This window comes from Pyrus communis, chromosome 16, assembly GCF_041283825.1.
Source record: "Pyrus communis isolate YQ-2024b chromosome 16, ASM4128382v1, whole genome shotgun sequence".
Taxonomy (NCBI): Eukaryota; Viridiplantae; Streptophyta; class Magnoliopsida; order Rosales; family Rosaceae; genus Pyrus; species Pyrus communis.
Window position 1 is genome coordinate 3,141,805 of NC_142580.1, and position 13,669 is coordinate 3,155,473.

At 43.1% G+C, this 13,669-nt stretch overlaps 2 protein-coding genes and 2 pseudogenes across 4 annotated transcripts; 3 read left to right on the top strand and 1 right to left on the bottom strand.

Moving 5' to 3' along the window:
- The first annotated feature begins 1,705 nt into the window (after positions 1-1,705).
- On the top strand, positions 1,706-3,407 carry LOC137732037 (UDP-glycosyltransferase 89A2 pseudogene; annotated as a pseudogene). The gene has a single exon (XR_015957407.1). The product of XR_015957407.1 is annotated as a UDP-glycosyltransferase 89A2 pseudogene (transcript).
- A 760-nt stretch (positions 3,408-4,167) lies between these two features.
- Positions 4,168-5,865, top strand: LOC137730865 (UDP-glycosyltransferase 89A2 pseudogene; annotated as a pseudogene). The gene has a single exon (XR_015957724.1). The product of XR_015957724.1 is annotated as a UDP-glycosyltransferase 89A2 pseudogene (transcript).
- A 783-nt stretch (positions 5,866-6,648) lies between these two features.
- Positions 6,649-8,709, top strand: LOC137730864 (UDP-glycosyltransferase 89A2). The gene has a single exon (XM_068469855.2). It carries the CDS (start codon positions 7,037-7,039, stop codon positions 8,450-8,452), a length of 1,416 nt encoding a protein of 471 aa, XP_068325956.1. The 5' UTR covers positions 6,649-7,036; the 3' UTR covers positions 8,453-8,709.
- On the bottom strand, positions 7,005-12,601 carry LOC137730863 (uncharacterized). The gene is made up of 4 exons (XM_068469854.2): positions 11,867-12,601; positions 9,475-11,648; positions 8,806-9,283; positions 7,005-8,720 (listed from the first exon to the last, which is right to left on the bottom strand). Exons 1-2 carry the CDS (start codon positions 12,315-12,317, stop codon positions 9,595-9,597), a joined length of 2,505 nt encoding a protein of 834 aa, XP_068325955.1. The 5' UTR covers positions 12,318-12,601; the 3' UTR covers positions 7,005-8,720; positions 8,806-9,283; positions 9,475-9,594.
- Positions 12,602-13,669: the final 1,068 nt, after the last annotated feature.

Sequence of the window (13,669 nt, forward strand, 5' to 3'; positions counted from 1 at the left end):
CCCGGGCGTCGAGAACGTCAAGGACTTAGGAAGACGCGGAAGTCTTCCCGTAATCCAAGCGCTTGCCAACTTTAGCGACCCAGTGGTTCAAGTCCCACACTAACCCACTCTAACTTCTTCCTCGGGGGAACACCTACCATGAAGGGCAAAATGGCCAATTTACTGCCCAATCCCACTAAAGCCAAAAAATCATGAAGAAAATGAGGGACGAAACCGGAACGGCACTATTAATGAACAGTACTTCTCCACCGGGTTTTAGTATAGAGATAATATGTATATTATAGGATTAAAAGAGTAATGCTAAGTAAATTAATTTTTTAGACGGTAATTATGTGATGTTTCACCGATAGGAATAATAATGGGTGGATAAATAATATATCCGAGGTTATTTTAAAAATAATAGTGGGTGTGGAAATCGCATTTCAACTTTTAACATTTTATAGTGAGTGAGATTATAATGTAAGTGGAGAAATAAGATATTAGCGTGGGTCTAATAGCTCTCTAGTCTAATTGTAAACATTTATGCCATTAGTTTTCCGATAACAAATTCCTTTTTGCTAGCTCGTTAGAAAAGCCAATTTTCAAAGTGTGCTTGGAGTAATTCAATGAAAAACTTGAACCGATTGACGCACCCTTTTTTTTACTTCCCACACATTTTTACTAATTTTTTGATCGTTGATCTCACGAACAAAAAAAAAGTATGAAAAGTAAGGGGGTAATTTTATTTGAACTCTTGTAACCTCTTTTGACACTCAATTTATTTTTTACACCCATACTATTTTAATTAAAAAATTAATATTTTTTTAAACCCAAATTTACTATCTAATCTAATATCTCGTTAATATAATATAGCATTACGTCATAAATAAAATCCAAAATTGCATAAACATAAAGCAGCATGGCATGCTTTCGTTAATATAATATAGCATTACGTCGTATTTGATGTAGTACAACACCAAGGTGAGTAGGAATTAATAGAATTTCTTGAGATGATGTGCCCCGTTACTAGAGCTGCGTACATCACTATGGCTCCAATGGCTGCTGTTGCTGATTTGTTTATATTTTGCCTCCTAGTGAACCAATTTTTAATCATTCCATGATCTAAGGTAAGTGGTAGCAAACCCTTTTTTCTTTAGGTTAGCCCAAATTTTCAACCATGGTGATGGAGTGGATTCGAGGAAACCAAATTGGCAGGGTAGGCTTCGCCAAGAGACGGATGAAGCCGCCAACTAATCTTTTCAACTTCAAGGGATGATGGTTGTGAATCGAAACCTAAAAATCCATCTTCTCAACTCTAAATAAATTTGAAATCAAACGGAAAAAATAAATTGCATAAATCAATTCATACCTTAGTTGTAAGATTTAAAACTTCAAAATCATTAACCATTGATAATAAGAGCTTTTAGAGTTTTAACCAGAATGAACGCAAGATAAATATTGCATCAAGCTAGGTTTAGTTATTAGATGTGAGTTTATTAATAAATTTTAATTTTATTGTTAATCTTATCGTGTACTTAATAATAATTATTCAATATGATAAGAAAGACAACTGACATTTAAATTTTTCGAAATAAAATTGAGTTATGAATATCATGGGAATTTTTTTTTTTTTCTTTTCAATTTGTTACGCTTTTGATTTGAATTTCTTCCACGTGTGTACATGTGAAGGCTCTATTAAGTCGTAAAGTGTGTTGACTTAGAAATAATTGAGCAGCCACCCCGCTGGCATCCTAAAAGCAACTCCACCGTCCTCCCACCGTCCTCCCCGCATCCACACTGAAACACACAAGAAAAAAAGACATGTCCATCGCTAAGCACACCCACGTCCTGGTGTTTCCGTACCCAGCCCAGGGCCACATGCTCCCGATCCTGGACCTCACCCACCAGCTAGCCCTCCACGGCCTCGCCATAACCATCCTAATCACACCCAAAAACCTCCCGATCCTCACCCCACTCCTCTCAGCCCACCCCCCGACCTCCGTCAAAACCCTCCTCCTACCCTTCCCTCCTCACCCCGAAATCCCCCCGGGCGCCGAGAACGTCAAGGACATTGGCAACCACGGCAACCGTTACATCATCAACGCGCTTGCCAAACTCCAGGACCCAATTATCCAGTGGTTCAAGTCCCACCCCAACCCACCTGTGGCTCTCGTCTCTGATTTCTTCCTCGGGTGGACCCTACACCTAGCCAATCAGCTCAACATCCCCAGAATTGCGTTCTTCTCCTCCGGGCCGTTCGTGGCAGCCGTGCTCGACTACTGTTGGCGTAATTTAGAGGCGGTTCGGTCGGCATCGACGGTTGTCAATTTTCATGATATTCCGGGATTGCCCTCTTTCAAACAGGAGCATCTTCCCAGCGTGGTCCGCCGCTACAGAGAATCGGATCCCGAGTCTGAATTCTTGAGGATATCCATGCTTGCGAATGCCGAAAGTTGGGGGTGCGTTTTCAATAGCTTTCAAGACTTGGAAGCACACTACTTAGACCACTTGGGGGCCAGAATGGGCCACTCACGTGTTTATGCGGTTGGCCCATTGAGTCTGTTATCAGCTACTGTGGTTGATGCTGGTAAAGGAGGTCGAGCCAACCCGAATTTGGACTCATCGGATGCCAATGTCATGGCCTGGCTCGACGGGTGCCCGGATGGGTCCGTGGTTTATGTTTGCTTTGGGAGTCAGAAGTTGCCCAATAGGCAGCAGATGGAGGGCTTGGCTTCCGGGCTCGAACGGAGCGGGGTCCGTTTTGTATGGGCCGTAAAAACGGGCACGGCCCAACAAGTGGAAGATGGGATCGGAGTTGTGCCTGATGGATTTGAGGAAAGGGTTGGTGGGAGGGGTTTGGTCATAAGGGGCTGGGCTCCACAGGTGTTGATCTTGGGCCATCGGGCCGTGGGTGGATTTGTGAGCCATTGCGGGTGGAACTCGGTGCTGGAAGCAATAGTGGCGGGTGTGTTGGTATTGGGGTGGCCCATGGAGGCTGACCAGTTTGTGAATGCAAGGCTGTTGGTGGAGGACATGGGGGTGGCCGTGAAGGTGTGTGAAGGAGAGAATGCGGTGCCGGAACCAGCGGAGTTGGGAAAGGCGATTGAGGAGGCAATGAGGGGGGAGACGCCGGTGAAGGTGAGGGCAAAGGAGCTGAGGGAGAAGGCGTTTGCGGCGGTGGGAAGCGGCGGGTGCTCTTCAAAGGATTTGGATGAGTTTGTGAAGGAGCTGAACCAACTTAAGGTGGGATAGAAGTCAAGCTTGCTCACAACATTTTAGAGGGAAAAATGAACTCCATTGATGCCCTTCAAGTATTATTATTATTTGGGGTTAATAATTTGATTAATAACGTTCTTAAATGTAATCTAGATTTGGTTGTGCTAAAACTATAAGAAATAAGAACTGAACGTTACCGTATTAACATGCAATCAGGTGTATATCAACGGTATTAATAGCTCTCATGACAACATGTTTGTGCAATGAAAGAAATACTAATATGGTTATAAACTTATAAACATGGGCTGATTGTAACCTAGAATTCCCAAATTCCCAAAAGGACTGACATTGCGACCAATAACGCAATACTATATCTTACGAATTCATTACAATGTCAGACCTTTGTTAGCCAATCCATCAAATTAACTGTGAAGTAATAAGGTAGAAAATGTAGCACCCATATTTTTGCTGACTGGGTGTCAACAAAAATTGATCAATGAATAAAATCAATTTAGATATCAATCTAAATGGGGTGTATTCAATTGAGAATTTGAGAGATTTTAATGGATTTATAAATCTATGAATTTTTATGGAGTTTAATTGATTTGTAAAGATCCTATATAAAATTTTGATCCAATTCCCTCGAAATCTCATGAGAAGAGATGAGATTTGTGGATGCTTAAAACACATTACGAAATCTTTCCAATTCCCACTAATTCCTCAACTCTCTCAAATTCTTTCAAATCAATTTCTAATTAAATACACCTGGAATGTTATAAACATCTTTAAAATCCTAATTCATACGGATTTCTAAGGATTTTAATAAACTATATTAAAATTCTAAATGAATACACCTTGAATTTCAAAAAACCACTTAAAATCCTGATTGAATACTCATAAATTCATTAAAGGAATCAAAATCTCTCAAAATCCCAATTGAATACACCCAATCTAAAACAAAATTAAATACCCTCTTAAACTCTTGTTATGCTGATAACCAGACACCCACCTTCTCCTCCCAAACACATTTCCAGAAACCATGTCCGCGAGAACCCACATCTTAGTCTTTCCCTACCCTGCGCAAGGGCACATGCTCCCTCTCCTCGACCTTGCCCACCAGCTCCTCCTCCGCGGCATCATCGTAACCGTCTTGGTCACCCCCAAAAACCTCCCAGCCCTAACTCCGCTCCTCTCAGCCAACCCCTCCTCCTCCGTCCAAACCCTAGTCCTCCCATTCCCTGCTCACCCCAAAATACCACCGGGTGTTGAGAACGTCAAGGATATTGGCCCCCGGGGCAACTTCGCCATTATCGACGCCCTCACCAACCTCCACGAGCCCATCGTCCACTGGTTCAACGCCCACCCCAACCCCCCTACAGCCATCATCTCCGACTTCTTCCTCGGCTGGACCTTGCCCCTGGCCCGTCAGCTAGGAATCCGCAGAATCACTTTCTACTCTTCTGGTGCTTTCTTGGCATCTATTGCAGATCACTGCTGGCGTAATTTAGATGTCATCAAGTCATCTCTAGCTGAATTTCCTGATATTCCTCGATCACCCTCTTTCAAAGCAGAGCATTTGCCTCCCCTGCCCCTCCGCTACAGAGAATCGGAGCCCGACTCAGAGCGTTTGAGGAATGGCATGCTTGCCAATACCGAAAGTTGGGGATGCATTTTCAGTAGCTTTCATGAGTTGGAAGGAGAGTATTTGCAACACTTGAGGACAAAAATGGGCCATCCCCGTGTTTACGGAGTTGGCCCATTGAGCCTACTTGCTTCCGCCGCTAATGGCAGAAACTTGGAACGGGCCAACCCGAACACAGACACGAGGAAGGATAACGTGCTCGCATGGCTTGATGGGTGCCCGGATGGGTCTGTGCTGTATGTTTGCTTTGGAAGTCAGACGTTGCTCAATAAGCAGCAGATGGATGCCTTGGCTTCTGGGCTGGAACAGAGTGGGGCTCGGTTTGTGTGGGTTGTGAAATCGGGCTTGTCCGGGAAGGTGAATGATGGGTCCGGAGTTTTACCAGATGGGTTTGAGGAAAGGGTTTCTGGGAGGGGATTGCTGATAAAGGGCTGGGCGCCGCAGGTGGTGATCCTCGGCCACCGGGCGGTTGGAGGGTTTCTCAGCCACTGCGGGTGGAACTCTGTGCTGGAAGGGATTGCGGGTGGGGTTTTGATATTGAGCTGGCCTATGCAGGCTGACCAGTTTGTAAATGCCAAGCTATTGGTTGAGTACATGGGCGTGGCCGTGAAGGTGTGTGAGGGTGCCAATGGGGTACCTGACTCGGCCGAGCTGGGAAAGTCAATTGCTGAGTCAATGAGTGGGGAATCACCTGAGAAGGTGAGAGCGAAGGAACTGAGGGACAAGGCAGTTGCGGCTGTGGGAGATGGTGGGAGCTCTTCAAAGGATTTGGACGAGCTTGTGAAAGAGTTGGATCAAATTAAAGTGAGGTGAACAGACTAGCCCATGAAAGATCGATTTTGGAGTGCCAATAGCAGGTCCGTAAAACAAATAGGAATCGGGGTTATTTTCTATTACCGTTTTATAGATTTCGTATCAAAGTCCAGGAGAATGTTCAACTTTCAGTAAATAAATATTATTCAGATCACATTGAATGAATTGAATGGTATATTGTTCTTGCCTATGAGGCAGGAGAGCATGATGATAAATTTACCTTAGCCGCGTCTATTTCGATTGTCCTGAAAAAATGTAAAGTAAGAAATTAAAGAGAAGCAGAAGCAAATGGAGTGGTGCATTCTTTGAAACTCACTTCAAGAAACTAACCTCCATAAGAACTCAAGGAAGGAACTAGCTTCCCTTGCTGGTTGTTGATGAGGCGTAAGACTCAGACACCAAGGGAACATGGTTAGCCGGCATTTTTGTATGGATTGCGTTGAAAAAAATATGGCAACTGCCCTCATTGTCACTGTCACATCCCGGTCCGAGTCCCCACCGCATTCCGGATTCGACTTTACCGTAGCACGGATATTGTCCGCTTTGGGCCCCGACCACGCCCTCACGGTTTTGTTTATGGGAACTCACACGAGAACTTGTCAGTGGGTTACCCATTATGGGATTGCTCTCGCGCAAACTCGCTTAACTTCAAAATTCCGATGAACTCCGAAATCAGTGAGCTCCTAAAAGATCTCGTGCTAGGCAGAGATGAGAATATACATATAAGGTTTACATGATCCACTTCTCTGAACAATATGGGATGTTACGGTCATTGGGGCAACATGGTTCCCTTCATCTTTCAAATACGAAGCAGTAGATAGTGTACGACTCTTGGTTTCAACAATGGGATCATTTTTTTTCAGCATTTTCCCGAGGCTCCACAAGGATCATAAAGTAACTCTTGGTTAGCACCTGAATTTCGTAACTGCATGCGTAGAAGCATCCCGGTTAGCCGGCACTCTTGTATAAGCAACTCGGGAAAATTATGCATTATCTGCTCAAAGTTCAAATTTTAGACCAATTGGTCAACATATGTTTTTCCATTCCGACGGCGAATCGCAAAGGGAAACGGAATTGCAAGCACACGTGCCAATCACTCACAAGTCATAGGAAAGGGATCCGGGGATCTGGACCGTTGAAATTTTTAAAAAGTCCTCTGTTTGTAGCTGTTCAATCAAATTTCAACAATTCGGATCCCAGACTAGGTGGATTAAATGGAAGGGGATTCGGAGAGAATCCTTTCCCAAGTCATAACCTAGTACTGTGCTTTGGCGTATTTTACGCCACTCAATGTGCTTTCGTGTTCCTCATCTTCCCATACAGTATATACCCGAGAAAGAAGCGCACACACAGTGAGAGTTCAAGCAAAGCCAGATTCCAGAAACCATGTCGGCGAGAACCCACATCTTAGTCTTTCCCTACCCTGCGCAAGGGCACATGCTCCCTCTCCTCGACCTTACTCACCAGCTCCTCCTCCGCGGCATCACCGTAACCGTCTTGGTCACCCCCAAAAACCTCCCTGCCCTAACTCCGCTCCTCTCAGCCAACCCCTCCCCCTCCGTCCAAACCCTAGTCCTCCCATTCCCTCCTCACCCCAAAATACCACCCGGTGTCGAGAACGTCAAAGATGTTGGCCCCTACGGCAATCTCGCCATTATGGACGCCCTCACCAACCTCCACGACCCCATCGTCCACTGGTTCAACTCCCACCCCAACCCCCCTACCGCCATCATCTCCGACTTCTTCCTCGGCTGGACCTTGCCCCTGGCCCGCCGGCTAGGTATTCACAGAATCACTTTCTACTCTTCTGGTGCTTTCTTGGCATCTATTGCAGATCACTGCTGGCGTAATTTAGATGTCATCAAGTCATCTCTAGCTGAATTTCCTGATGTTCCTCGATCACCCTCGTTCAAAGCAGAGCATTTGCCTTCCACGTTCCGCTACTACAGAGAATCGGAGCCCGACTCAGAGCGTTTGAGGAATGCCATGCTAGCCAATACCGAAAGTTGGGGATGCGTATTTAATAGCTTTCATGAGTTGGAAGGAGAGTATTTGCAACACTTGAGGACAAAAATGGGCCACCCCCGTGTTTACGGGGTAGGCCCATTGAGCCTACTTGCTTCCGCCGCTAATGGCGGAAACTTGGAACGGGCCAACCCGAACACAGGCACGGGGAAAGATAACGTGCTCACATGGCTTGATGGGTGCCCGGATGGGTCTGTGCTGTATGTTTGCTTTGGAAGTCAGGCGTTGCTCAATAAGCTGCAGATGGAGGCATTGGCTTCTGGGCTGGAACAGAGTGGGGCTCGGTTTGTGTGGGTTGTGAAAACGGGCTTGTCCGGGAAGGTGAATGATGGGTCCGGAGTTGTACCAGATGGGTTTGAGGAAAGGGTTGCTGGGAGGGGATTGCTGATAAAGGGCTGGGCGCCGCAGGTGATGATCCTCGGCCACCGGGCGGTTGGAGGGTTTCTGAGCCACTGTGGGTGGAACTCTGTGCTGGAAGGGATTGTGGGTGGGGTTTTGATATTGACCTGGCCTATGCAGGCTGACCAGTTTGTAAATGCCAAGCTATTGGTTGAGTACATGGGCGTGGCCGTGAAGGTGTGTGAGGGTGCAAATGGGGTACCAGACTCGGCCGAGCTGGGAAAGGCAATTGCTGAGTCAATGAGTGGGGAATCACCTGAAAAGGTGAGAGCGAAGGAACTGAGGAACAAGGCAGTTGCGGCTGTGGGAGATGGTGGGAGCTCTTCAAAGGATTTGGACGAGCTTGTGAAAGAGTTGGGTCAAATTAAAGTGAGGTGAACAGACTAGCCCATGAAAGATCGATTTTGGAGTGCCAATAGCAGCTCCGTAACACGAATAAGAATTAGGGAATAAAATAATGGTTAGTTTCCAATACCGTTTTATAGATTTCGTATCAAAGTCCAGGAGAATGTTCAACTTTTCTGTAAAATAAATATTATTCAGATCAAAGTGAATGAATTTGAATCGTATGTACTATGGTGTTCTTGCCTATGAGGCAGGAGAGCATGATAATAAATTTACCTTAGCTGCGTCTATTTCGATTGTCCTGAAAAAATGGAAAGTAAGAAATTAAAGAGAAGCAGAAGCAAATGGAGTGGTGCATTCTTTGAAACTCACTTCAGGTAACTAACCTCCATAAGAACTCAAGGAAGGAACTAGCTTCCCCTTGCTGGTTGTTGATGAGGCAAAAGACTCATGGTTAGCCGGCACTCTTGTATGGATTGTGTTGAAAAAATAGGCAACCGCCCTCATTGTCACTGGGGCAACATGGTTCCCATTCATCTTTCAAATACGAGCCAGAAGATTGTCACACAAATACTCCAGTAGATAGTGAACAACTCGGGGTTTCAGCAATGGGATCATTTTTTTTTCAGCATTTTCCCAAGGCTCCACAAGGATCTTAAAGTAACTCTAAGTTAGCACCTGACATTCGGGACTGCATGCGCAGAAGAATCCTGGTCAGCCGGCACTCTTGTATAAGAACTCTTGGTTTCAACCTTCAGCTCTGTAGGCCTTCTCTTTACTAGAATTAACTTTAGGCTTAATGCTTCTATGGGAAAGCACCACACGGTCTTCACCAAGAACATCCTTGCTCCTAAGACGTAAACTCTGCAAAGAGAGTAAACAATTAATTTGACATTTCTGCTAGAGTCATAAAAATCATAATCATGTACAAAAGAAATTTAAGTTTATGAATGCTTCATTGATCACTATTGTTCTTGAATGTACTTAGCATTTGGTTGTGCCAAGAAAATGAAATTTATGGATATAACTCAGGGTAGGGTGGACGACAACATTACCTGAAAATGGGATGAAAGTTCGTTTAAGAGGAAGAAAACAAAGGTTTGAGATGCTTTTCCTGCTCCTCAAGGTGAACGACAAGATTTCCTGATTCTTAAAAAATATAACTTTCCCATAGATTAATCAGGACGAAAGCCAAATTTGATCATCTCAGCAAGGAGTTCCGCTGCTGAATCGAACTCACCACCTTGATAAAAAGCATTAAGCATCACCTCACAGAGTTCTTGATCAGGAGAAATCCCATCAGATAACATCATACAGAAAAAGTATTTTGCTTCAGTCATCCAACACCTTTTGCACAATCTATTAATTACAGCACTATAATCTCTGATGGAAATTTCAAATCCTTTGTCCACCATTTGATGAAAGAGTTCCACGGCCCTGTATACATCACCCTTTGCACAATGTGCTTTTATTAACGTGCTATAGGCAACTTTTGTCAAATTGATATTGCTGTCATTGAGAGAAACCAGTAGCCTGTCAGCATCCTCTAGGTCACCATATACACAAAGACCATTGATGAGGAGATTATACGTAACAGGAGTAGGCTCAAGATTATGCATTAACATCTCGTTGTGTAACTGAAAAGCTTTCTCGAAGTCTTGAGCTTTGCAGAAACATTTGATGACTGTATTATATGTGATTTGATCCGGGCTTAGGCCCTTGGCATACATTTCCCCAACTAAGTGAACAGCATCCCACAGCTTCCCCTGTCTGCAAAGTCCTTTAATAAGTACCGTGTAAGATACATGAGTTGGTTCTACATCTTTTGCTTCCATCTCTCGAAGCAATTCAAGCATGCCGTTGATGTTTCCCTGTTCACAGTTAGCATTCATAAGAGTAGTATAAGTAACTGGACTTGGTAGTAATCCATGCAGCTCTATGGTATCCAATATCTTTCGAGCCTCCACTAGTTTCCCAGTTTTGCAGAAACCATGAATAAGAGTATTGAAAGTGACAGTACTGGGATTTAATCCCTTCTCAATTATTTGTTTATATAATTGTATCGCTTCTGCAACGTTACCTAGTTTTACATAACCATCCATCATAATATTATACAGCACAATGTCCTCTGTCACAGTCCTTGTCGTCAGATGATCAAAATACTTCCTTGCCTCATATAGATCCCCTTTCTCACGCAGACCTAACAGAATAGCACGGTGTGCAAAGTAATTGGGAATGATTCTCTTCATATACATTTCTCTATATATTTCACTAGCCCTTTGTACGTCTCCTTGCTTGCATAGACCATGAATGAGGATAGAATATGTTATAAGATCTGGTTCCAAGCCAACAGCTTCCATCTCATACAGCAATCGCAATGCTTCTTCTACTCGTCCACTTTTACACATACTGCTGAGTAGTACACTGTATACAATGACACTCAACTGAAAACCTCTTGAAATCATCTCTTTTCGCAACTTAAGGGCTTCGTCAATATTGCCAACATGGCAGTGCCCACATATCATAATTGTATATGTAACATGATCCGGATTCAACCCTCTAACCAACATTTTCTGAATGACCTTGCGAGCTCCACTCATCAAACCAAGTAGATGAAACCCCTTACAAAGAATGTTGTAAGTTACTGTGTCAGGCTGTACCCCATGCCTCTCCATGTCTTTAGTGAACTCCAATGCTTCTTCCAATGAACCTGCTACACATAGCCCATGAATCAGAATATTATAACTGTACGAATCAGGAACTAGTCCATACTTGAACATCATACAAAAAAATGACTTCGCAACATCCACAAAACCCAATTTACAGAACCTAGACATGATGGTATTGAATGAAACAACTGAAGGCCCATTCTCCGTCCTTTCAGCATCCATGAGGAAAGAAACTGCATCTTGCAGGCCGGATTGCTGGCATAGTCCATCTATAAGTATAGATGCAGTATAGTCACTCTCTGGAGTTCCACTATCTTTTATTTCATTATAAACATTCCACATGATATCTGTATGCCTCAAATTATGCAACAGGCAGTTGTAGGTTGATGTCGAAACCTTCAAATTCAAATCTTTCATCTTAGCAAGAACAGACAGGGCATCATGAACCATTTCAGATCTCGAATAAGCAAACGCCAACATATCCCACACCACATTACTTGAGTCCCAGTCCCTGAATCCATACAAGATCAGCTCACAAAGTGAAGGTGCAGAACCAGGGCCTATCACAAATCACAAATCACAAACTATAAATACCACAATGAGGAAAGTAATGTTAACGAAAAAAGCGTAAATAACTACCATCAATTTCTTTCTTTTGTTTAGCTCGCCGGAATAAGTTATGAAATCAATTAATGAACTATTCAAGGACTTCAAAAGAACACATTACTGCATCTATGAGCTACAATTCATATGATAAAGAAGTAGTTAAAAACCATACCCTCCTCATCCACCATTTGTTTTACAACCGAACGCAACTCCTGAAACTGCCCGTTCGTCGCCAATACATGAGCGACGATAAACTCAGAAATCCTCGAATGCCGAAAGCCACACTCATTCCTCAAAAACTTGAAGAACCCAAAGGCCGAATCCGAGCTCTCAAGACTCAAACTTTCAATAATCAAATCCACCTCCGGCTGATTCAACTTTGAGACCATGGTTCTAAAATAACGATTATCCAAGAATTTTCTCAAACCAAAGATTCCCAAGCCGGTAATGACTTCGGAGACGGTGTTTCTAGGATTTGGGATGGCGGCGGCGGCGGCGGGCTCGTCGTCGAACTTTGCAGCGGACGCCGAAGGTTTAGTGAAGATGATGGAGGAGAGGGGAGCGAGAATCTGAGATTTTTGTAGAAAATGTAAGGGCTTCCATTTGTGGATGTGATGGAGCATGGAATTGGGGATTAGGGTTTAAGCATGAAAAGGGCAAGAGCCCTGTTTGGTTCCGGGGAAAATTGGAAAGCTGAGAGAAATGATAGAGACCAGAGATTGGTTCGAGGTTGGATCAAAATCGAAGCTTTATTGATGGAACGGCTGCAGAGGGAGGCGCTAGGGTTTAAGGAAGCCGTTGGCTTTCGCGGCAATTTGAAGGTTTTACTGCATTGAAATTTAGAGAGAGAGGGGTGTCGTTGCCAGCAGGATAACTAACTTACGTAAGCATATGAACCGGGGTCGTTGTGTATACTTTTGCTGACCAAAGAGTGATTTATTAATGTTCTCCAAAAAAAAACAAAAGAAAAAAGAAAAAAAAAGAGTGATTTATTAATAATTTCTTTTAGCTGGAATGTTTCGATAGATGATATTTGCGTAATTACAAAAGAGTACTCACATTTTGATTTTATTCAATAATATTTTAACAAATGTTTTTTGTTTTGAAAAATAATAGACATGTTATTAGGTTAAACTCACTCTTTCCTCTTAATGTAAATAATATTGTTTGTTCAAAAAAATAAAAAAATACAAAACATGTGACATCTTTTCATGGGACAAATTAAAAAGTGAATAGCACTCACTAGTGAATATGTATTATCCTTTTCGTATTTATATTCCTAAGTCCTAACCAAATGGTATTCCGTATTAATTTTTACTTGTAAGTTGTAAGTAAAACCATACACAATTTAGATAGAAAGTTTTCATTTGTTAGTTGTTACTTAAAACCGTACACAATTTAGATTGAAGGTTTTTATCTTGACAGAGTTGATCACTCATATCTTAGGTTTTTTAGATCCAAACCTAAAATCTAAAACTTAAAATTAAAGTTCTAACACGTCAGTTTATACCCAAAATAATCAAATAAATGATAGCAGCTGAGGTAAGAAAATTGAGCATACATTAGAGTTTCTCGACATATCTGTTTTCAAACAAATGTCGTGCAGAGAAAATCTATGTAACCATGAAATCAGCTCAAAAATCCCACCACCTTAATAACTTTCTCTATGCTCCAAAGCATCCAAGACTCCAGAAATTAAGGCAAGCTCACTTCCCCAATTTGCTTCATGGATAAAATATGATTGCGTCCCAAGCAACACCCCAAGAAGAAGAAAATTTGACGAAGAAAATAGAGAGAGAGTGAGAGAGTAGGAAGCTTTGGATGGATGATGGGATATCTTTTTCTGTGTAGGCAACAAGTATGTCTCAAACCCTATCAGAAGCTTCAGCTTCTGAGAGAAACAGGAGTGGGAGTTAAGGATGGCATGGACCCATCATCCATGACTTGCTTGCTCTCTGAAACAAACACCACAACT

Excerpts from the sequence above, each read along its gene's own strand:
- LOC137730864 (XM_068469855.2), top strand. The coding sequence starts at position 7,037 with ATGTCGGCGAGAACCCACATCTTAGTCTTTCCCTACCCTGCGCAAGGG.
- LOC137730863 (XM_068469854.2), bottom strand. The coding sequence starts at position 12,317 with ATGCTCCATCACATCCACAAATGGAAGCCCTTACATTTTCTACAAAAA. Across the intron at positions 11,649-11,866 it reads ACAAATGGTGGATGAGGAGG|GCCCTGGTTCTGCACCTTCA; the intron begins GTATGGTTTTTA and ends GATTTGTGATAG.